At 38.6% G+C, this 25,146-nt stretch overlaps 2 protein-coding genes across 2 annotated transcripts in view; both read left to right on the top strand.

Moving 5' to 3' along the window:
- Window positions 1-5,168: 5,168 nt before the first annotated feature.
- acte1 (actin, epsilon 1) lies at window positions 5,169-16,194 on the top strand. Its single transcript, XM_083561387.1, has 9 exons — window positions 5,169-5,316; window positions 5,653-5,793; window positions 7,626-7,754; window positions 7,850-7,960; window positions 9,417-9,501; window positions 12,289-12,450; window positions 13,512-13,703; window positions 14,853-15,034; window positions 15,917-16,194. Exons 2-9 carry the CDS (start codon window positions 5,665-5,667, stop codon window positions 16,058-16,060), a joined length of 1,134 nt encoding a protein of 377 aa, XP_083417513.1. The 5' UTR covers window positions 5,169-5,316; window positions 5,653-5,664; the 3' UTR covers window positions 16,061-16,194.
- A 3,535-nt stretch (window positions 16,195-19,729) lies between these two features.
- shank2b (SH3 and multiple ankyrin repeat domains 2b) overlaps window positions 19,730-25,146 on the top strand; it is a 181,533-nt gene continuing 176,116 nt past the window's right edge. Inside the window, exon 1 of the mRNA XM_083560941.1 lies at window positions 19,730-19,833. The gene's annotated coding sequence lies outside the window, so the exon portion shown is untranslated. The remainder of the gene's footprint in view (window positions 19,834-25,146) is intronic.

Raw genomic sequence — 25,146 nt, forward strand, 5'->3', positions numbered from 1 at the left:
GAGGAGACTGTGTAAGTCAGGCCTCCATGGTGGAATCACAGGGGGGAAAAAACATTTCTTCAGAAGAGCGCTGACCTCAAATCAATTGAATACATCTGGGAGGAATTGGAACACCTCACCTACATCAGTACCTGACCTTACTCAGGCTGAAGGCTGAATGAACATAAATCTTGTGGCTGAATAAACATAAATCTCCACTAACACAACCAAAATCTAGTGGAACATCTTCCCAAAAGGGTGGAGCTTTTATTTTATTTTAACAGCAAACGAGGACTAAATGTGGAGTGAAATGTTCAAATAGCGCATATGAAACCTACGGTTATGAATTTTTTCAAACTTTTGAAACTTTTGTTCTATATATATACAGTGAGGAAAATAAGTATTTGAACACCCTGCTATTTTGCAAGTTCTCCCACTTAGAAATCATGGAGGGGTCTGAAATTGTCATCGTAGGTGCATGTCCACTGTGAGAGACATAATCTAAAAAAAAAAATCCAGAAATCACAATGTATGATTTTTTAATTATTTATTTGTATGATACAGCTGCAAATAAGTATTTGAACACCTGAGAAAGTCAATGTTAATATTTGGTACAGTAGCCTTTGTTTGCAATTACAGAGGTCAAACGTTTCCTGTAGTTTTTAACCAGGTTTGCACACACTGCAGGAGGGATTTTGGCCCACTCCTCCACACAGATCTTCTCTAGATCAGTCAGGTTTCTGGCCTGTCGCTGAGAAACACGGAGTTTGAGCTCCCTCCAAAGATTCTCTATTGGGTTTAGGTCTGGAGACTGGCTAGGCCACGCCAGAACCTTAATATGCTTCTTACAGAGCCACTCCTTGGTTATCCTGGCTGTGTGCTTTGGGTCATTGTCATGTTGGAAGACCCAGCCTCGACCCATCTTCAATGCTCTAACTGAGGGAAGGAGGTTGTTCCCCAAAATCTAGCAATACATGGCCCTGGTCATCCTCTCCTTAATACAGTGCTGTCGCCCTGTCCCATGTGCAGAAAAACACCCCCAAAGCATGATGCTACCACCCCCATGCTTCACAGTAGGGATGGTGTTCTTGGGATGGTACTCATCAGTCTTCTTCCTCCAAACACGTTTAGTGGAATTATGACCCAAAAGTTCTATTTTGGTCTCATCTGACCACATGACTTTCTCCCATGACTCCTCTGGATCATCCAAATGGTCATTGGCAAACTTAAGACGTGCCTGGACATGTGCTGGTTTAAGCAGGGGAACCTTCCTTGCCATGCATGATTTCAAACCATGACGTCTTAGTGTATTCCCAAAAGTAACCTTGGAAACGGTGGTCCCAGCTCTTTTCAGGTCATTGACCAGCTCCTCCCGTGTAGTTCTGGCTGATTTCTCACCTTTCTTAGGATCATTGAGACCCCACGAGGTGAGATCTTGCATGGAGCCCCAGTCCGAGGGAGATTGACAGTCATGTTTAGCTTCTTCCATTTTCTAATGATTGCTCCAACAGTGGACCTTTTTTCACCAAGCTGCTTGGCAATTTCCCCGTAGCCCTTTCCAGCCTTGTGGAGGTGTACAATCTTGTCTCTAGTGTCTTTGGACAGCTCTTTGGTCTTGGCCATGTTAGTAGTTGGATTCTTACTGATTGTATGGGTGGACAGGTGTCTTTATGCAGCTAACGACCTCAAACAGGTGCATCTAATTTAGGATAATAAATGTAGTGGAGGTGGACATTTTAAAGGCAGACTAACAGGTCTTTGAGGGTCAGAATTCTATCTGATAGGCAGGTGTTCAAATACTTATTTGCAGCTGTATCATACAAATAAATAGTTAAAAAATCATACATTGTGATTTCTGGATTTTCTTTTTTAGATTATGTCTCTCACAGTGGACATGCACCTACGATGACAATTTCAGACCCCTCCATGATTTCTAAGTGGGAGAACTTGCAAAATAGCAGGGTGTTCAAATACTTATTTTCCTCACTGTATTTACTGTATTCTTCTGTCATTACGTGAGTAAATAAGCAAATGGTTGAATTAGCATTTGGTTGAAAGCAAGGTCATGTATGGTGCATTAGCATTAGACATTCAATTTCTAGGTATGGATTTCCGAAGGACAGTAGGAGTAACAATAAATAAGCAAGCAAACAAATAAATAAATGAATAAGAGCAAGCCTGAGGTGTGGAGATTCACTATTTTAATATACAATTCAGCTGTATTGATTCAAAGAAGTCTATATGTAGAGAAAATGCTAGGAGAATAGAGACTGCCATGTCTGCATCAGCGAAAACAGAAGCCTGATAGCAGTCACTCACACACACACACACACACACACACACACACACACACACACACACACACACACACGCGCACACACATCAAATACTAAGTGTGTTTGAATGCATTTCAAACACGATCAAAAGATTCTGCGTCTATGTGTCTCACACACCGCACGGCTATGGACTGTACACTTTTGTGCATTGCTGTATTTATGAAGAAGTATTACACACACATCATCCCTCATACACAACTGTATACCTGCTATCCACTTTATTAGGAACACCTGCAAATTCATACAGTTATCACATAAGCCAATTATGTGTTGTATCAGCAGCACAGCGCATACCATCATGATACACTCCTGAAGTTCTGCTTAAACCACACATCAAAACATGAAACATCTCCATCTCTTTGACTTTACCCCTTTCATGGTGCTTAGTTTCTGATTGGATAGAAACTGCTCATCTCCTGAGATTTTTACACCCAAACGCTCCACCTTAAGGTTTGATATTTTGTGCTTTCTGAGATGTTTTTCAGCTCACCACAGTTGTAAAGAGTGCTTATTTATGATGATCACAAATTGTTCTGTATTGTTGAAAGATTTATGACCAAACTCTTGATGTCACCCAAATGAGGATGGGTTCCCCTTTGAGTCTGGTTCCTCTCAAGGTTTCTTCCTCATAACATCTAAGGGAGTTTTTCCTTGCCACTGTCGCCACGGCTTGCTCATCAGGGACAAACGCACACCATTCACCTTCACTGTTGTTTTCTGTAAAGCTGCTTTGAGACAATGTCTGTTGTGAAAAGCGCTATACAAATAAACTTGACTTGACTTGACTTATTTGAGTTACTATACGCTTCATGTCAGCACAAACCGGGCTGGTTATCCACAATATAAATGGCATCTCCTCTCACTTCAACAAGGTTGTTTCAGCCAGAGTGATGGATATTTGCACACGGTCTTAGTTTTGTTAATAATACAGATTTCCAATAAAGTGATTGTACAGGTATCCAACATGCAGCATATTGTATGTACTGTATGTGTACAACCCCGATTCCAAACATGTTGGGACACTGTGTGAAATGTACATGAAAACAGAATGCAAATATCATAAATCCATATTCTATCTAACAAAAGTTCGTATTTAATAACTAATTCGGAAAACTGTTGTTGAAAATGAAAACAATTGGTAAAATGTGTCAAATAATAAGATTTTTATTTTTTAAATGACTACAGAAAAATGGCTTGAAAGCAGAATCAATATGACGACACTCTTAGAAAGTTGTTTGAGACGCCATTCTTCTGATCTGATTACGAGTTCAGGTACTGAAAGGTCAGGATTACCTTTATTCCATGTCATACAATGACCCTCATTAACTTTCCTCACTTTCCCAATTTTCTTTAAAGAACAGAACAATTGACTGTAAACCTCCCACTCGTCCTCGTCCACATACTCCATCGGTTCTGCCTCATTAATATGCTGCTGCATCCAGTGAGAATGGAGGAGCTGTTTCTAAGTTTAGTGAAGAAGAATGTGAGCTATGGGACAATTGCAGTGCCGGTCACATGATTGCGTGGTGACAGGGGAATCCTAATAGAAAGGCTTGTTTGCTTAAGGTGAAATGTGAGTGTACGTGTGTGTGTGAGTGTGTGTGTGTGTGTGTGTGTGTGTGTGTGTGTGTGTGTGTGTGTGTGTGTGTGTGTGTGTGTGTGTGTGTGTGTGTGGGGTCAGGGTGTACTCTTTTCCCCCTAAAAAGACATGAGGTGTGGAGTTAGGTCAGAGATCACCAAATGTGAGAGAGGAAAACAATGTCAAATGTTTGACCCCATACAGTTTACTTTCCAGTGAAAGGTCACAAAAATGTGAAAAAATCTGTGTCTTATTTATTTCACGGGAACATTTGAGTATTCATTCATTCATTCATTCATTCATTCATTCATTCATTCATTCATCTATCCATTCATTCATTTATAAATTTGTTTATTTATTTATTTATGCATATCATAGTTCTTTTAATGCTGCAAAAAAACAGCAATTGTCTAATTAACACAAATTTATATTAAAAAAAACATTGATAAACCTTTACCTTTTCTTTCTACTCTCAATAATGCATTCTATTATACTTAAGTGTCTATAAATCAGTCAGTCCATCAATCAGTATTATTATATAATACATAGAAACATATACATTTAAAATTATTCAAGAACATATACTTCTATAGTAGCTTTAGTTTTAGAGTAAGTACCTTTCCTGGTAAAATATACCCAGTGAAGGTACTAAAGATATACTCTTGAAGATTCCACAACAGTGACAAGTACTGGTTTGGACCATTTCATCTGTCGAAAGAACTGAATATGAGAAAACCGGAGCTTCCGAGTGCATAATAAAGTGTGTATAGGGGTTAATGCACTCATATAGTTATTACAATACGTCTCGATTTGTCATTTATAAGTCAATTGTTTCCTGTGTAAGATCCTTCCCTTTCTGTAGAAAAATAGACCTGGCACGCTGGCGTATTCTCCACACCCATATTACCCGTGTGGAAAAATGTCCTTTGAAGGCCTGCTGGCCGAGGTCGTCCTCGTAGCCATGCTGGAATGCCCAAACAGTCAACAGTCGTCAGACAAACGGCCACATCACCATTATGACCATTGCCTATTGCTTTATTTATAGCAGATACTGGCATGCCATTCTTCACCCATTCTTTACTGCCCAACTCTTCATTGTAGCTCAGACTGTCCTACAGGGCAATAAATTAGCGTCTAATATTAAATACCCATGGACAGCCGCTTGTTGTGGGACGGATTCCAGGATTCCTGGGACACCGAGGACAGTCTACCTTTATGCACGTGGGTGTGTCGCAGGGGTGCATCGTGTCCTAAAAAGGCGTTGAGTCTGGCGGCTGTGCGATGGCTCAGCTGCAGTGTTGGGCTTAAATAGAGGCACGAGGTGAATCGCAAGCTCACTCTATTTCTCTCTCTGATTCAATTCCTCTCCCTCTCTCTCGCAGGGAAGTCAGCGTTCCAGGCCTCCTTATCTAAGTCTTCTAGGTGAGTCTATGAGATGCGAGGTTTAATTGAGTGTGTGTGAAATAAAAAGGTACCGAGTGTATAAAGAAAAGTTTCAGCTCGATTCCTACTGCTTGTGACAAAAGTTTTTTATTTGCTGCACTGCTGTAAATGAATAATAAACAAAAATTGCTGAGGATGAATTACTGAATAAGAGGAGAATTTAAGGTGTACGACTGTTATATGGGGTCAGGAGAAGGTCAACATTGTTATCTGACAATCTGCTTTCTTGATTAACCCAGGCAGTTATTACAGAATTTAACAATTTTGTATGATGTGTGTGTCTAATGTTTGTGTATGTGCATGCTACATTGGCAGTGGGGGTAAATCATGTGTGACGAAGAAGAGACCACAGCCCTGGTGTGTGATAATGGCTCAGGCCTGGTGAAGGCAGGGTTTGCGGGAGATGACGCTCCCCGAGCTGTGTTTCCCTCCATCGTGGGCCGTCCTCGCCATCAGGTACAGTAAAGCTGTTAACACACTCTCACACACTCTTGAGTTGTCTAGTCCAGGGGTTCCCCACCCTTGAGTCACATAGCTCGTTTGGTATTGGGAAACACAGAAAGAATAAAACCTTTTTATGAAATTTTATTCTCCATTTTATTGAATTTTGCGGGTTGCCAATTTAATGCATTAGTTTCGGTCATAGTTTATATCTATGTTTCCATAAATAAAGCTCTTACTGATTCTGCTTAAAGGTGAGATATATTTTTAAATAAATAAATGAATGATTAAATCATATAATATGTATAATAGTAATATGCACGTTATTGTCGTATGTTATTGCCTATGATTACATCCTATGAGGCTGTAATCTTCTGGAAAAGAAACTAATTATCATTATTCGATTCAAAGTAAAAGTTTAATCAAAAATGACACATAAGCCATGTTTGCTCAGGCAAAGACCTGCTTTGTTAGTTGTGTATTTACAAGTACACACTGACTTACAAGTGATCACACACTTCTCTGGGGTACAGAAGCTGCTCTGGTCACAAAGCCTGCCTTTAAAGTGGTATATTGAGGCCATAGTAAAACATTTAAAAACTGTTTTTCTCCACCAAATGTCCAAATGTTGTTACACTGTGATAACATTATTCTATACACATGCACTTTGATGAATTCGTTGGAAGAAATGTGTGAAAAAATCTATTAAGAAAGTCACTTATGGTGATTTGAGCCATCATTCCAAGATCAAGATGATAATTTAGTTATGAATTTAGTGACTATGAAATTGCCGTTGAAAAACATAATTGGTGCCAATTAGAGTGGCTCCATACAAGCAGATGTAGCCAGTACACTAAACAAAGGATAAAAATACACTAAACAAGTCCACATGGTTTAAAGGAAATGGGAAGAGAAGAGAAGAGAAGAGAAGAGAAGAGAAGAGAAGAGAAGAGAAGAGAAGAGAAGAGAAGAGAAGGATGGGACAGGGAGGGAAGAAATGATGGGACAGGGAGGGAAGAAAAAAAAGAAAAAAGAAGAGAAGAGAAGAGAAGAGAAGAGAAGAGAAGAGAAGAGAAGAGAAGAGAAGAGAAGAGAAGGATGGGACAGGGAGGGAAGAAAAAAAAGAAAAAAGAAGAGAAGAGAAGAGAAGAGAAGAGAAGAGAAGAGAAGAGAAGAGAAGAGAAGAGAAGAGAAGAGAAGAGAAGAGAAGGATGGGACAGGGAGGGAAGAAATGATGGGACAGGGAGGGAAGAAAAAAAAGAAAAAAAGAAGAGAAGAGAAGAGAAGAGAAGAGAAGAGAAGAGAAGAGAAGAGAAGAGAAGAGAAGAGAAGAGAAGGGAAGAGAAGGGCAAGGGAAGGATGGGACGTGGAGGGAAGAAAAGAGGCAGGACAGTACAGGATAGGAAAGGGAGGTAAAATAATAGAATAGAATAAAAGGAAAGGAAAGGAAAGGAAAGGAAAGGAAAGGAAAGGAAAGGAAAGGAAAGGAAAAGAAAGGAAAAGAAAGGAAAAAGGGTGTCATTAAGTTGCATTTTTACAAAACTTTAGTATACTGGAGTCTATATATTGTCAGTCCTTTTCAGCACGATTTGCCTTATAATGTAAAGTTAAAGAAGCAAACATCTCTCACACACACACACACACACAAACACACACACACACACACACACACTGATCAAGCTTGATTCAATACATTTCCCAGATACATAAAACATGTTAAGAACCCATATTTATTAATATTTCTAATTCAAGTTTTACTGCATGCTCTTGTGTATTATGTTTTATATCATAAAAAAAAAAGGTAGTACTATGTTAAATGTGGAGTGGCTAAATGGTCTTCTTTCTAGGGTGTGATGGTGGGCATGGGTCAAAAAGACAGCTACGTAGGAGATGAGGCGCAGAGCAAGAGAGGCATCCTCACCCTCAAATACCCCATTGAGCATGGCATCATCACCAACTGGGACGATATGGAGAAGGTATTTGACTCACAGTGTGAAGTAAGACAGAGCTACATGACTGCTGCATAATATATAGGTGAGCAGTGATAAACCGGTATTGATGAACTTTTTAGATCTGGCACCACACCTTCTACAACGAGCTGCGTGTGGCTCCTGAGGAACACCCCGTCCTCCTGACTGAGGCTCCACTCAACCCCAAAGCCAACAGGGAGAAAATGACTCAGGTGAACCACTCACAATGGCAATTGCGCCTGTCTTTGTATTTACATTGGATCCGAATGAGTAGAGCGAGACAGAGCTGTTTGAGGAGTGAGAGCAAAGCTGCTGGTGGAGTTCCTATTAAAAAATTCCCACGTATCATGAATGTCATCTTAATATTATTATTATTATTATTATTATTATTATTAATATTATTATTATTATTATTAACATCGCAAAGCATTGAAACAAATTTCGTGTTGATCATCAATAAAGTACATTTTGAGGGCATTTTTCAAAGCCATATAAAGAAACCTTAATCCTGATTGGCCATTAGATCAATCACAGTTTCCTCTAACAGCATTTGTATTTTCTATAGATTAGATTTTTTAATCACAGGTTTATATTATTGCATTTATTACAATAAGTTACCTTTCCATAGCAACAGCATCCACAGTAACTTCTATGCCAGAAGCTTAATCTAAAAGTAATTAAGCAATGTATGAACTCTATATATATATATAATGAAACTACCTGTTTAACAACATTTATTTATAAAAACGAGTCTTCAATATCAGTGTTTTGTAATCATGCATGTTTAAAAATCTTATAACCTGAATAGCATGCATGCTAAGAGCTAAGAATAGCAGGAGTTTACTGTGAAAATCCCACCATAAAGCTAAAAACATCACCAAATTGCAGTCCGGAAAGTAGAATTATTGGCGAATTTTGGAAATATATATATCCTTTCAACAGCATATTCCAGAGTTTTTATTACTCAAATATAAAAAACTGGCTTGGCATATACTTTATGGACAAAGGTATTGGGACACCTGATTTTTTTCCAGCAAAATTTGTCGTCTTTCCCCAAACTCTTACCACAAATCTGTGGGCACAAAATTGTACCGGGCGCCTTTGGATGTGGTAGCATGAAATTTTCCATTTAAGTTCACTTTACACTTGAACTAGGCGATCCAAACCTACTCCATCATGACAATGCCCCCGTGCACAACATCAGCTGAATGAAGATATGCTTTATTGGTTGTGGGATTTCCTTCTATAAACCTCTGACCTCAACCCTATTAACAAACTTTGGGATGAATTGGAACGTTTACTGCACCCCAGGTTTCCTCACTTCACCTATACAGTACATGACTTTACTAACAGCCTTGTGCCTGAATAAGCACAAATCTCCACAAACAAACTTTAAAATCTAATGGAGGTTATTATAACATCAAATCGAAACTAAATGAGAAATGGGATGTTCAAAAAGCACATATGAATCTTATGCTCAAGTGTCCACAAACTTCTGTTTATACAGCGTACTAAGATAACGATAATCACTCAGATGTCTGTAATTTACCTGATGAGTGTTAGGATATTGTTGAGGGTCTCCACTCCATAGAAAGGATTGATCTCTGTAATTAAAATCACATTTTTTTTAGCTTCAGTGTTGCTTACTTAAGCTTTGTGTGATTCTAGATCATGTTCGAGACCTTCAATGTTCCCGCAATGTACGTGGCCATTCAGGCTGTGCTCTCCCTCTATGCCTCCGGCCGTACCACAGGTCAGAGCACCGTTTCCACACCAACTCCCTGCTTCTCTCTTCTCACTGACATTAAAACCCACTGATGAATAGATTATATATAAGTGATGGATTGTGGCTGGAATGTTCCTTAAATAATTTAGCAGTAGTCGAATCTTCTCACGAGAAGAAGATGAAGAAGTTAAAAGTAGACTTTAAGGAAGAAACAGCGCTGCACTTTTTCACGGAGAAGTGCATGACTATATATAACATGTACTGTATAAGCACACTAAACACTAATGGACATGCTTATCAAGACATTAAATATTTTTGGCCAAAAATGATTTAGCTTTATAACATAATAAGTCTTAATTATGAAATAATAAAAATAAGCGATCATCTACAGTGAGGAAAATAAGTATTTGAACACCCTGCTATTTTGCAAGTTCTCCCACTTAGAAATCATGGAGGGGTCTGAAATTGTCATCGTAGGTGCATGTCCACTGTGAGAGACATAATCTAAAAAATTAAATCCAGAAATCACAATATATGATTTTGAAACTATTTATTTGTATGATACAGCTGCAAAAAAGTATTTGAACACCTGTCTATCAGCTAGAATTCTGACCCTCAAAGACCTGTTAGTCTGCCTTTAAAATGTCCACCTCCACTACATTTATTATCCTAAATTAGATGCACCTGTTTGAGGTCGTTAGCTGCATAAAGACACCTGTCCACCCCATACAATCAGTAAGAATCCAACTACTAACATGGCCAAGACCAAAGAGCTGTCCAAAGACACTAGAAACAAAATTGTACACCTCCACAAGGCTGGAATGGGCTACGGGGAAATTGCCAAGCAGCTTGGTGAAAAAAGGTCCACTGTTGGAGCAATCATTAGAAAATGGAAGAATCTAAACATGACTGTCAATCTCCCTCGGACTGGGGCTCCATGCAAGATCTCACCTCGTGGGGTCTCAATGATCCTAAGGAAGGTGAGAAATCAGCCCAGAACTACATGGGAGGAGCTGGTCAATGACCTGAAAAGAGCTGGGACCACCGTTTCCAAGGTTACTGTTGGTAATACACTAAGACGTCATGGTTTGAAATCATGCATGGCACGGAAGGTTCCCCTGCTTAAACCAGCACATGTCCAGGCACGTCTTAAGTTTGCCAATGACCATTTGGATGATCCAGAGGAGTCATGGGAGAAAGTCATGTGGTCAGATGAGACCAAAATAGAACTTTTGGGTCATAATTCCACTAAACGTGTTTGGAGGAAGAAGAATGATGAGTACCATCCTAAGAACACCATCCCTACTGTGAAGCATGGGGGTGGTAGCATCATGCTTTGGGGGTGTTTTTCTGCACATTGGACAGGGCGACTGCACTGTATTAAGGAGAGGATGACCGGAGCCATGTATAGCGAGATTTTTGGGAACAACCTCCTTCCCTCAGTTAGAGCATTGAAGATGGGTCGAGGCTGGGTCTTCCAACATGACAATGACCCGAAGCACACAGCCAGGATAACCAAGGAGTGGCTCTGTAAGAAGCATATCAAGGTTCTGGCATGGCCTAGCCAGTCTCCAGACCTAAACCCAATAGAGAATCTTTGGAGGGAGCTCAAACTCCATGTTTCTCAGCAACAGGCCAGAAACCTGACTGATCTAGAGAAGATCTGTGTGGAGGAGTGGGCCAAAATCCCTCCTGCAGTGTGTGCAAACCTGGTGAAAAACTACAGGAAACGTTTGACCTCTGTAATTGCAAACAAAGGCTACTGTACCAAATATTAACATTGACTTTCTCAGGTGTTCAAATACTTATTTGCAGCTGTATCATACAAATAAATAGTTAAAAAAATCATACATTGTGATTTCAGAATTTTTTTTTTTAGATTATGTCTCTCACAGTGGACATGCACCTACGATGACAATTTCAGACCCCTCCATGATTTCTAAGTGGGAGAACTTGCAAAATAGCAGGGTGTTCAAATACTTATTTTCCTCACTGTATATATGGGTTCCCTGGTGGTCTTGTGGTTAAGATTTGGCGCTCTCACCGCCGCAGCCCAGGTTCGATTCCCGGTCAGGGAACCGAACCCAGCCATTAGGCCAGTGCCGAACAAGCCAGTGCACTTTAAGTGCCAGTCCCAAGCCCAGATAAATGGGGAGGGTTGCGTGAGGACATCGCGTAAAAACATGTGCCAAATCGAACATGTGGATCACGAATACGGATGATCCGCTGTGGCGACCCCTAATGGGAGAAGCCGAAAGAAAGTTTAAGCGATCATCTATATACAGTGTATATATACACACACATGATCTATAGGAGAAAAGAACATTTTGGGAAATTACGTAATGTAATCATCGTTTCTGCTTCTGAAGGTTTAATTCCAGCAATTTTTACAACAATTTAAAATGCTAATGAAAAAAAAAATGTTTCAATGCAAATGACTCGATGTGCAAATATTTAGTGGTGCACTGTGCAGACAAATGAGGTAAAAATGTCTAGTGACCATCAGGTAACTACACAGAGATGACAGATGATTATACATTATATAGGTGATTTTATATTAATGTGCAATGAGGCTATGTAGAGATTAACATACTGTATAAGGCAAGTAAAAAACAGCTTCAGTAATGTACAGTGCAGTTTTTTTTTTTTAAACATAGGTCAGAATGGCATTGTACACTTCAGTGTCTGAGTTCAGGAGTTCAGATGGTTGACACCTTCTCAGAAATTCTCAGAAAGTGTTTCTCTTTCAGGTTTCTCCTATAGTAACTATGTGTTTTTCTCTGTCCCTTTCCCTCGCTCGTTCTCTTTGCACAGGCATTGTACTGGATGCTGGTGATGGTGTGACCCACAATGTGCCGGTGTATGAGGGTTATGCTCTTCCCCATGCCATCATGAGGTTGGATCTTGCTGGCAGAGACCTCACCGATTACCTCATGAAGATCCTCACTGAGAGAGGCTACTCTTTCGTCACTACAGGTCACACATCCACACTCTCTCACACACTTTCCCACACTACATTCAGTTTACAGGCCTATATTTATTTCTGAGGTTTGGATTAAATTTATTCTCTTGCTGTATATTTACAGTGTCATATTTTAGCAAATTCTATTCTAAATGTGTATTCTTTTTGTTGTTAGAGGCTAGTATTAATTATGAATATCCACTGCATTGCATATGCACTATTACCAGGGCATTTCAGACCCAGACCTTCAGTGGTGTCCTGCCTGAATCAATCCACCTCTTAATGCCATCACTATGGCACCATGGCTGTAGAAACCATCAATATTAAAGCTCTGCATTACAAACAGGTATCTCGGTGCATTGCGGTTTACTGGAGACTGGCAAACTGTGTTTCTTTCAACAGGAAATAAAATTCAAAAGTATAAATGGTTCATGGAAAAGCTCAACTGATTTGAACTTTTTTTCCTGGATTTTCCTTACAAAGTCCAGCTTTTCCCGAAATGTCTGGCTTGATAATTAGCTTGTTAATATATACTGTAGGCAACCAAAAACCTCTCCTCTGTTGGCCATTGTGGAAAAAAACGACTATTAATCCGCACTAATGTTTTTTAGCTTGTGCAGTTTGCAAGCTCTGTTGAGTGTGCTCTCTGACCATCCAAATGACTGTCTGACCTGAAAATGTTATTGGACACCTGCTAGATGGCCCCGGTGTCGCCAACTCGAAATCTGATTGGTTGCAGCAGGCGCTTCAAGAGACGTGCATGTTAAAGTTGCCCACACTGCTGATTCTGAAGGCTCAAGGCAGATTCAGTTGATGTGATGGCTCAAATATGATTCGATAGAAACTCTAACAGAAGCAGACTCTCCTTGAAGCAGCACACCCACGAGAAACGCTATGAAATAAAGAGAATCGACTATTGGGAATAATTGAACGCATATTCATGGAGAAATATTAAATTGTAAGTCAAGAAATCAGAGAAGCAGAAAAGACCTTTCTGGCCCTGAAGACTCGCCACTCAATATTATACTATTTTCCAATAAAAGTTTGATTGAATGCTTGTTTATTTCCCCCACAGCTGAAAGAGAGATTGTGCGTGACATTAAGGAGAAGCTGTGCTACGTAGCTCTGGACTTTGAGAACGAGATGGCCACGGCTGCCTCCTCTTCCTCTCTGGAGAAGTCTTATGAGCTGCCAGACGGTCAGGTCATCACCATCGGCAACGAACGCTTCCGTTGCCCCGAGACGCTCTTCCAGCCTTCATTCATCGGTCAGTCTGACACTTTACACACACCCACACAAACACACACAAACACAACATTTATTAGCAATTATAACAATATTTATACACATCAAGCAGATGGGAATGAAAAGATTTTGTATAATTAGAATATTTATTTGAGATGAAGATGTGCGAATATCAAAGGGAAAATGGCAACGTAAGGTAGATCTTTCACACACACACACACAAAGCACAAGCTTGGTTGATGAAAAATTCACGTAATTATTAATTCTGAATGATCTCTCTAGGCCGAGTGTCAGCATCGTGATTACAGTCCAGGAGTAGAACAATTGTCTTTGTTTTACCTCTCCACATTATAGCATTAAGCTAATCACATACACACTTTACATATGAAATTCAACTGGATGTATACAGTATATCAAACATTAAAATAAACACCCAAATGGACATATACTGTAGTTGTAGTCGTGAGCTAGCCATCTCAGCACAACACATCTAGGTAACGGATCACATTTCGAGGGCAGTTAATTTACAGCGATGTCGTATAACCAAAGGCTCAGGATTTACTTAAGGTTCAGATGTTCTCTGGTGTTCCTGAAACCAAACATCAATCTCTGTCAGCTCATGCGAGAGAGCTGGAGGTGTGCTCATTTCCTGCTTTAATTAACACTGCAAAATATCCGTTTCAGGCAGTGGAAAGAAAAGGTAGTGTTTGTGATGGTAAATTGCATTCGCAAATAATCAATTATTAAACACTAGTGTGTAGAACAACATGGTGGAGTCCAAGCATCGGAGGTCACGTTGGGAATACAGGAGTTTTAAGATTTTAAATAATTTAAAGCAAAGAAAGCAAATATTGTGTGTGTTCAAGATTTTGCTTCACTGTTTCTGTTTAAATTGGAGCACATATGTGGAGATTGATCATGTTGGGTGCATAAATACATATGTTCGGGGGAGGAGGTGTGGTTCTACCAGATAGTCCATTTATACCAAATTGTCCTGCCTGTACATTGTCCTGTCAGAGCATGTTTGGATTTTCTAGATCAGTTGAAGAATAAATTTTACTTTAACTATGCTTCCAACTTTGTGGAAGAACCACATATGGCTGGAAAAGTCTAAATAGTCTTTAGGTTTGGGTTTTTGTATTCACACTATCTCTCTGCTGTTTATCTGTAGGCATGGAGTCGGCTGGCATCCATGAAACCACGTACAACGGCATCATGAAGTGCGACATCGACATCCGTAAGGACCTGTACGCCAACAACGTTCTGTCCGGAGGCACCACCATGTATCCAGGTATCGGTGACAGGATGCAAAAGGAGATCACAGCCCTCGCCCCCAGTACCATGAAGATCAAGGTAAGACTGGCTGCTGTGATTAGTGAATCGTATCGGTTATTTTGATCTTCGACATTTAGGAGGACTGTTTTTTTTTTATTTTTTATTATTATTAACAAAGGACATATTTATGTTCGAATATAAATTAAATGTCAAATTCAAATTTTAAAGCAAAATGTGTATTATTTCTTTTCAATTCAGATTTGTTTGGGATTGGCATATACTATATAGACAAAATTCGTATGTGGTTCTTTTTGAACATCTCATTCCACATTTAGTCTCCATTTGCTGTTAAAATAACATCCACTCTTCTATGAAGATGTTTCACTAGATTTTGGAATGTGATTGTGGAGATTGGTGTTCATTCAGCCACAAGGGTAAAATCAGGTACTGGTGTAGGTTAGGTAAGGAGGCCTGGGGTGCAGTCAGCATTCAAATTAATCCCAAAGGCATTAGATAGGGTTGAGGTCACAGCTCTATAGCAGGAGATCTTCCACTCCAACACATGTAAAGCATATCTTTATAGAGCTGGCTTTGTGCACAAGGGCATTGTCATTGTCAGGAGCAGGTTTGGGTCTCCTAGTTCAAGTAAAGTAAAATAAACCCAAAAACATCCTATACAATTGTGCAGCTTCAACTTTCTGGTAACAGTTTAAGGTAGAAACACACATGGCTGGATGCCGGGTGTCACAGTGCTTTTGGCCGAGGGTACTTTTATATCCATAAACAGTATCTGTACACAGATGCAATGTTTTCATTGAGTTGCTTCTGTATAGACAAAAAGGATAACTTTTACATTCTATCCTAAGCATATAAAAAAAAAAAAAATTATAATAAAATAAACATGAGCATGCTCTAAGATGGTTTTGGTTTTCTGATGATGCCACCGATGCTCCTGTGCAGATGATTGCCCCTCCTGAGAGGAAGTACTCTGTGTGGATTGGAGGCTCCATCTTGGCATCACTTTCCACCTTTCAGCAGATGTGGATCAGCAAAGACGAGTATGACGAGGCTGGACCCTCCATTGTCCACAGGAAGTGCTTCTAAACACCCCTGCCTCTTCTCGCCAGTTCTTGTGGACTTTGTCTCCTGTGATGTTTTACTGTATGTTCAGTGGAAATGCCTATGTTCAGAAATTCATGCAGCACATTGCTAAATAAATGTATTATGTGTATTTTGGACCATGTGGCAGATGTCTGACGTTTATTGCTGCTACAAAACTTCATACTGGAAAAAAATTATGAACTCTCTCTCTCTCTCTCTCTCTCTCTATATATATATATATATATATATTAATATACTACGGCATGTAGTAGTAAACAGTTTAGGAAAATGTAAACTGTGGACGAATGAATCATCCCCAGAATCTGGGTCATTATTGTCATAAAACAATACAAAACCAAAATGTTTTGTGCTTAGAAAGAAAGTATCTTAAAAATGGCATCTATGAGGGGTTTAGTCGGTCAATTGAAATTTTTACATAAACCCAGAAGTATTATTGTCCATGGAAACCACTGGATGGCAGGCTACTGCAGGATTCAAGACACCAGATATGCTGGATTTTGTGTAAACACCAGCGTTGAACTGTTCACTCATTTGCAGGCTTTTAATACGCCAGGAAATGAATGTATATTTGATCATTTAATGATCTTTAAGCACTAAATTGCCAGTATGGTTCAGGGTCTTATAGTCTAGTGATAGCATGATTACTGGTCTTTTGTAAAATAATTAAAGGAACATGTTTTTATAAAACAATATTAATATTGTACATTATAAATATCGATAATGTCGGAATTGAGTCAAAAGATAGAACTGTAGCTTTCAATTCAATAATATTTCAACTGTAAATTATAAAATAATAGAAACATTATTGAAAACATTATAACTCTCGAAAACAACGACAATAATAGTAATAATAATAACAACAATAATAATGCACTATTATCATTATTGTTATTATTATTATTATTATTATTATTATTATTATCTTCACTATTATTATGATTATTATTATTATTATTATTATTATTATTAAACAAATAAATAAATAAATAAATAAATAAATAAATAAATAAATACACTGATAACGAATAAATAACATAAGTAAATAAAACCATTCGAAACAAATAATAACCTGCAACAGATTTAAAAATTGAGAGTAGCTAAACAATTTTTTTATTTTAATTTTTTATTTATTTTAATTTTTTAATTTTTTAATTTATTTATTACTGTTTCAGGATAATGTAACTTTTGATTTGGGTAAAAATCCCACTCCTGCGTTTAATTTTACTGGTTTTTAAATTCCAGGTTATTGAGGCTGAACCCTCATTTTAAGATGTTGCCAAAGGAATTTTGCCCAAAATAGACAGCGAATTTGCCCCAGGAAAAAAAAACACATAAAATCACCCGATGAAAACGGCTTTGGTTTTCTTGGGTGTTCATGTGGACGAGACTCCTCAGAACGTACTGTATATCAGAGAAACGAGGTCAGTGCGATGTAGGCCAGCAGCATAGCTGCCATTCTGCGGGTAAACTTAAACACACAACACACACATTTTCTCATTCTTTCCCTCTCTTTCTCCCTCTTATACACCGTCAGAGAGCGTATTGTTTATATAAGGAGAGTGATATCACCCAGTGATTAAGGATGATGATCTCTTTCTATCTCACTTATAGAAAGTTTCCCACTGACAATTTGCTCTCATGAAGGAAAATGTTTTTTAAACAAGGTTCCCGTGGTGCTGGACACAAATCTCTGATTGTTTGAAAAAGATTCTAAGAGACATGATTATAAAAATAAACACTTTCCAGTCATTTACTAAAGAAACACCTGCTCCTGAAAAGGTATAGAAATGCACAGGGCATTCCTTATTGTACCTCAGATGACCTACTATCTCCATCAGATGTATCACTACACACACACACACACACACACACACACACACACACACACACACAAACACACACACAAACCTTTCAAGACCTAGTTTTTGCAGCTCTGTCACGTTGCAGTGCAGGAATGACTCGCTTTTCTTTGGTCCTGTCCCAGATCTCTTACATCACATCTGACACTGACAAATCGAGCTGAAATTAACGAGGGTAGGACATCTGATTGCTGTAAAAGATGCAAACAGGGAAAGAAAGGTGAGCGTGAGGAAACAAGGACCAATAGAGATCCACAGTAGGGACTGAAACGAGCTCAAGCTGAGGAGGCCGAATGAGAAATCTCTCTCTAGCTAATGTAAACGTCCATCTGTCAAACACACTGTGTACAATTACAGAGCTTCTTATAGTAGAGTACGTATGATCATATGGGCTTGTGTTGTAACATCAAGCAAGAAAGACAGATTGCTAACAAGCCAACAACAGACACTACTGAAGAGATGGTGTTTTTTATTTAGTTTTTTTTCTAATGTATACCAAGCCAAAAAAAAATAAAATCTGAATCTGGTTACATCTCTACTTAATAATTAGCAGGACTTTATTGTTGTTTTTTTTTTTTTTTGTTGTTTTTTTTTAGAATTTTTTTAGAATTTTTTTTGCATTCATTATGTGGCAGATTGGCTGGGCTGGGATTCAGACTCCACCTTCAGATGCTAAATTTTATGCCTTAACCACAAAGCTACCACCGCCCCCTTTTTAACCAACTAATGCACTATTATAACTTAAATTTGTAAATCTCTCATTTACATTTGTAAATTTGTAATTTATATGTCATTAATTATTGTAAAAGGCTGCATAGAGGATTCACAGAGTGATAATGTAATTGTATGGGGTACCAGATTGTTTCCTGTACACATGACAATTAAATCTTAAATCTAAACAGACCATAATCTTGTTTTTTGATTAGTGCACATGAACGATGTCCTGAAGTTTGCGGGTCAAATTTAAACCAGATAAAGTTAGATAACTAACAGAGGCAAATACCAGCCACGTTTGTCGAGTCCCATGTTCCTTCCCTCATGTAAATTTTTTCTTCTGTTATAAATGTGTTTTTCAGGTAAATACTGTGACTAAACAGAAACCTGAGATACACGTTGAGCTTTTCAAGGTAATCCAAATAATTACTGCGAACAGAAAACCCATTCCCTGTCTTAAAACACATTTTCCCAGCATGCTCCAGAGGCGATGCGCAGTTGGTCGTTTTTTGGTTTATTTTTGGTTTCAGTCACATAAATGTGCTCACTGCAACAGTGGACCGGCCTTGGTCATGTTTTATGATGAAATGCACCAAATTAGAGTCCACAAGGTCACATGAGAAGAAGAAGTTATGAATGAACTGATGGTAATTGTAAGAAACATGGGCGTGGCCTGCTTACAGATATCAATGAACAGTAGGAGAAGAGAGAAGAACATGATTTGCTTGGAATTAATACAGTATAGATCTTGAACCTTAGTATCTTATAGTGTGTGTGTGTGTGTGTGTGTGTGTGTGTGTGTGTGTGTGTGTGTGTGTGTGTGTGTGTGTGTGTGTGTGTATGTCCTGTGCTGTGCTGTTTATATTTGCTCTAGATTTTCTTTCTGAAGTTTATATTCTCCCCCTCCCTCAGTACATATTTAACTCTCGCAGTATCTGGGCATTGCTCCCTCCAACACTGGTGAGTTCTCCCTCACTCCCTCATTCTCTCATTCCCTTCCTCCATCCGTCCTTCCCTCCCTCTCTCCCTCCCTCCCTCCCTCCCTCCCTCCCTCCTGTTTCTCTCTCTCTTCACACAGACCCTTGCTGTTCGCACCCAGTTGTGGTTGGATTTGTGGACTTTGAGCTGCTTGTCATCGCGAGGATGCCGTTACGGAGTGTGTGAAAGTGCCTGCAGCTCTCGGTGAGTGCTGCTCTTCTTTCTCTCTTTCTTTCTCTTTCTATCTTTTTTCCTCTTCTCGGTGTTGTGATGCAGTCAGTAGTTTGATTTCACAGCTTTCAAAATCGTTCCAGCACCAAAGCAACATCATGCAAGACTGTAACAGTGCTGACACTCAGGTGTTTCATCACATTCATCATCTCCATCACTCCACGTGAATCCTATTATTATACAGTGGAATGTTTGTGTGGCTTTATTTATTTACGCTTTTTGAACTTACATATCCAACTCAATTTAGTCTGGAGTTATTTAATGTGAGTCCAAACATTTGGATTTTTTTTCCCTTTCTCTAATTTTAGCCTTTTGCACACTTTTCTAGCCAATAACTTCAAGATTTTGCCACCATTCATTACATTCAGGTCCTTGCACTGACTTTGTGGCAGCGTGTGTACTTTTTTCCTTATGCATGTAGTTTAGAAGGGAAATAAAAACTTGACCTATTTCTTCCCATGACAAATTGCACTGGAGCAAAAAAAAAAAAAAAAAAAAAAAAGGAAAGTGCAGCACAGCCTCTTATACCTCCATATCCTAACTTTAATGACTACTATGGGCCTGGGTTTACGCATAGAAATCTCTTCTTTAATCTGAAATAAATGGCATTTTGGAGACTCTGGGACAAGATTTTTTTTCATCGACACTCTAGAGAGCAGTGTACAGTAATTACACCAAGCATGGTATATATTACAATATGTTTTTGTCTTTTAGTTTTGAGTCCTCAGGGTTCCTCCATGTACTGTTAATGGAGATCTATTGCAATTTAATCTGTATGGCATCTTTTCATTTATGGTATTTTTTTCTACTTGACCCCTTTAAAAAAATGGTCAAAACTGCAAATTAATATTTAATATATTTATATATTATAAAAAATATATTTTATTATAATATTTATTTAATATAATATTTATATTATTATATTTATTATATTATATATTATATTATAATATATAATATATAATATAATAAATAATATATTATATTATAATATTTATAGAGAATGATCTAAAAAACCTTTTTTCAATTTTTATATTTTCCTTTCCTGTGAAGTATTTATATATTTTTAATTTTGTATATATATTTCTTTGCAAATTTTATTCTGATAAAAACAAAAAACACAATTTTATTGCTTCAATTTCAATGCTACCATTCCAGTGCTTTAACATGTGCCCGAATTCTGGGGGGGAAATAAATAAATAAATAAAATTGTGTCACCTTTATAAGGTTTGCATTTTTTAATGAAAGGTGACCTGGATGAGGCGTGTACACTGTGTAGTAGGCTATATTTTTGGTGCAGGGAACGCTCATTATTGGGTTTCTTTTTTCTAGAGTAAATTACGGTTTGTTGTCTCTGGGTCTATAGCTTCCTTTATTTACTTTCTGCTCCTCAGGGAATACAAGGAAATGAGCGTCCTGCTGTGCTGAGGACGCAGAGACTAATTTAATACTGATTCAGTCATATTGCGAGATAAATTGCTCAAATCGAAGATACGTTCTTTTTGCCTGCTTACACCGTACGGTCGATGCGAATGCTTTTAAAGAGACGTTTATTTACTTTCTAATATCCATCTCCTTTTTTCTCGTCCATTATTACTGCTGCTACTACTGCGTTACAACATTAAACATGATTGTGGGTTTACTCTTTTTATTATTCCTCTTTAATATATCATCATTAATGCTTTGTACATTATCAGGACAAAAGTTTGTGGACACCTGACCATAAGATTCATATGTGCTTTTTTTTTTAAACATCCCATTTAATCGTATAAAAACCTCCACTCTTCTGGGAAGATGTTCCACTAGATTTTGGGGTGTGTTTGTGCAGATTTCTGCTCATTCAATTCAAAGAATGTTAGTATAGTCAGGTACCGATGTAGGTGAAGAGGAGGTCTGGGGTGCAGTCAGTGTTTCAATTCATCCCAAAGGTATTCAGTAGGGTTGATCTTCCACTGCAAACCATGTTAAAATATATTTAAGGATGGCTTTGTGCACAGGGGCATTTTCATGCTGGAACAGGTTTGGGTCTCCTAGTTTAAAGGAAGGGAAAATGTAACGCTCCCACATCCAAAGACGTCCTATACAATTGTATTTCTCCTAGTTGGTGGTAACAGTTTGGGGAAGAACCCCAATGGCTGGAAAAGTCAGGTGTCCCAATACTTTTGTCGATATTTGTAAATGTAAAAAGCTATATTCAAATGAAAGCTGATGTATGATTTGGACATTCAACATTGCATAAATATTATTTGTATTATTTATATGATTCTGATTGGTCAGAAAGTGATTGATTTTCCTAAAAAGTAACTTTTAGTAGACACTTTTTTGAAGCAAATCACATTTGTGCTAATATGCTATTGTTTCTATTGTCACAATTTCAGAGAGGCTCGTTTGGTGAAGTCAAAATATAATCTAATGCTGTGTACATTCCTAAAAAAATAAATACAAATAAAAACACTTTATTGGTCTTACGTCCACACTGAGATGGCTGTTTTGTCCAGTAAGAACGAAACTTTTGATAGTTTGCCAAGATAGACAGCAAGTAGTACATTAAGAAGTGGTTTATTGAACATTCATAGAAATGTACAGTATCAGAGCTTCGTATTCAGTAGATCCAAGAAATTTTAGTAAAATTTGGTAAAGGGTTGACTTGTTATAGCTGCTATGACGAAAGTGGGAACAGAAACCATTTGTCTTGACGTTATTCAATTAATAAATACATGAATCGTTGAAAAGTTGTTGTTTGGTTACAGGACTTGGACTGTGGTAAATATTACTCTGCTTAGTGCACACATTAGTGGTTTAGTGGTTAAGGCTCTGCGTTACTGATCATACAGTAAGTTTGGGAGTTCAAGCCTCAGAACTGACAAGCTGCCTCTGTTGGCCCCTTGAGCAAGGCCCTTAATTCTCTGTTCTCCAGGGGTGCTGTATCATGGCTGACACCATTGTCACTCCAAATGAATGCTTTATTAGTGCAACAGGTGCAACAGGAGGCATTAGGAGAATATGTAGACTAAAGAGGTACAAAAACTGTGTGAAAGTTAATGTTCTGGACTACTTTTCCCATCACCCACTGCACCTCTGGGTTCACTTGCTATACTTATCACCCATTCCTGCTTCCTGTTTCTCTTTTTAGTGCCACTATTTATGTTCTGGATTTTGGGGCTTCTTGTATCTTGCTTTTGTCATTTCTAGGTCGGTGTTATTTCCAGAACAGGTTATATTCCTTATTTGCGTGTCCAGTTGTTTTTTTGTTTCTTTTGTCTGTATGTTTTTTCAGGTTTATACTGTAAATGGACATTTGCAGTTGTGTCATTATGTGACATTTGTCTGTAAAAATAAAGCATTGGGACACCCGAGTGCAGAAGCTTTACAATTTCCCTTTACTTGAACTAGGAGAACCAAACCTGTTCCAGAATTACAATGCCTCTGTGCACAAAGACAGCTCCATGAATATATGCTTTACATGGGATGGAGTGGAAGATCATGAGTGGCCTGCTATAGAGCTCTGATCTCAACCCTATTAAACACCTTTGGCATGAATGTAAACACTGACTGCACCCCAGGCCTTCTCACCTCGCCTACATCAGTACATTTACATTTACATTTGCTGCATTTAGCAGACGCCCTTATCCAGAGCGACGTACAGATATGCTTTAAATCTCTAGTAATTAATAAATCTACACTGGTACGCAAGATTACAAACTTAATATACATATAACTCGAATTCTACAAACTTGAAAAATGCTAAATTGGGTATTTCAGGAAGAGGTAGGTCTTTAGTCGTCGCTTAAAGATAGTCAGGGACTCTGCTGTACGAACATCTAGGGGAAGTTTATTCCACCACCTCGGTGCCAGAACAGAGAAGAACCTTGAAGTGTACTTACCTCTCATTCTGAGAGAAGGTGGTACCAGTCGAGCAGTGCTGGAGGATCTCAGACAGCGTGGTGCAGTGCGAGATGTGATGAGGTCACTGAGGTAAGATGGTGCTGGTCCATTTTTGGCCTTGTAGGCAAGCATCAGTGTTTTGAATCTAATACGTGCAGCTACTGGAAGCCAGTGAAGGGAGCGCAGCAGTGGGGTGGTGTGGGAAAACTTGGGCTGATTGAACACAAGTCGTGCAGCTGCATTTTGGATAATTTGCAGTGGACGAATAGCGTTCAGGGGAAGACCTGCCAGCAGAGAGTTGCAGTAGTCGAGTCTTGAAATGACAAGAGACTGAACAAGCACCTGGGCAGCCTGTATGGACAGAAATGGTCGAATCCTTCGGATGTTATAGAGAAGAAATTGACAAGAACGAGCAAAATTAGCGACATGTGGGAAGAAAGACTGTTCATTGTCCATAGTTACCCCAAGGTTACGAGCAGTGGCTGAATGGGAGAGCAGAGGGTCGTTAAGTGTTATTGGGAGGTCTTCACCTGGAGATGAATCACCTGGGATGACCAGCAGTTCTGTTTTGCTGGGGTTGAGTTTTAGTTGGTGAGCACTCATCCATGAAGATATGTCTGACAAGCATGCTGAGATCCGAGCAGAAGCTGTGGTATCTGATGGAGGGAAAGAAAATATGAGTTGAGTGTCATCTGCATAGCAGTGATAAGAAAACCCATGTGAGGATATGACTTCACTAATGGAGTGGGTATAGAGGGAGAAAAGGAGGGGACCAAGTACAGAGCCTTGTGGGACACCAGTGGTGAGTCTGCACAGGGCAGATGTGGATCCCCTCCATGTTACCTGGTATGAACGACCTTCCAGGTAGGAAGCAAACCATCAGTACCTGACTTTACTATCACCCTTGTAGCTGACTGATCAAAAATCTCCATAAGCACACTCCAGAATCTAGTGAAACATTTTCCCAGATGAGTGGAGGTTTTATTAACAGCAAATGGGGAATTAATGTGGAATGGGATGTTCATAAAGCACGTACGAAGCTTGTCATCGGATTGTCACAATACTTTTGTCTTTACATATGTGCACAGAAATGTAAAAAACTAAAAGATTTACTTTTAAATAAAAAAAACAGTCCAAAGTGTGTTATTTCACTTAAAACACAGCTTTAAGGTTATGTTTTTTTATAATCTTATGATATTGATCTTTATTATGTATTAATATATAACACTTTTAACTGTTTCTAATCACATTTAATGTGTTGGGAAGTCCATGGAGCAAGTAAGTTCTGGTTACTCTATAAGGGGAAAGTAGTAGCTCAGTGGTTAAGGATCTGAGTTATTGATTGAAAGGTTGTGAGTAAAAGCCCCACTTTCAACAAGCCAATATTGGGCCCTTAAGCAA

Source organism: Silurus aristotelis, assembly GCF_946808225.1.
Source record: "Silurus aristotelis genome assembly, chromosome: 14".
NCBI classification, from domain to species: Eukaryota; Metazoa; Chordata; class Actinopteri; order Siluriformes; family Siluridae; genus Silurus; species Silurus aristotelis.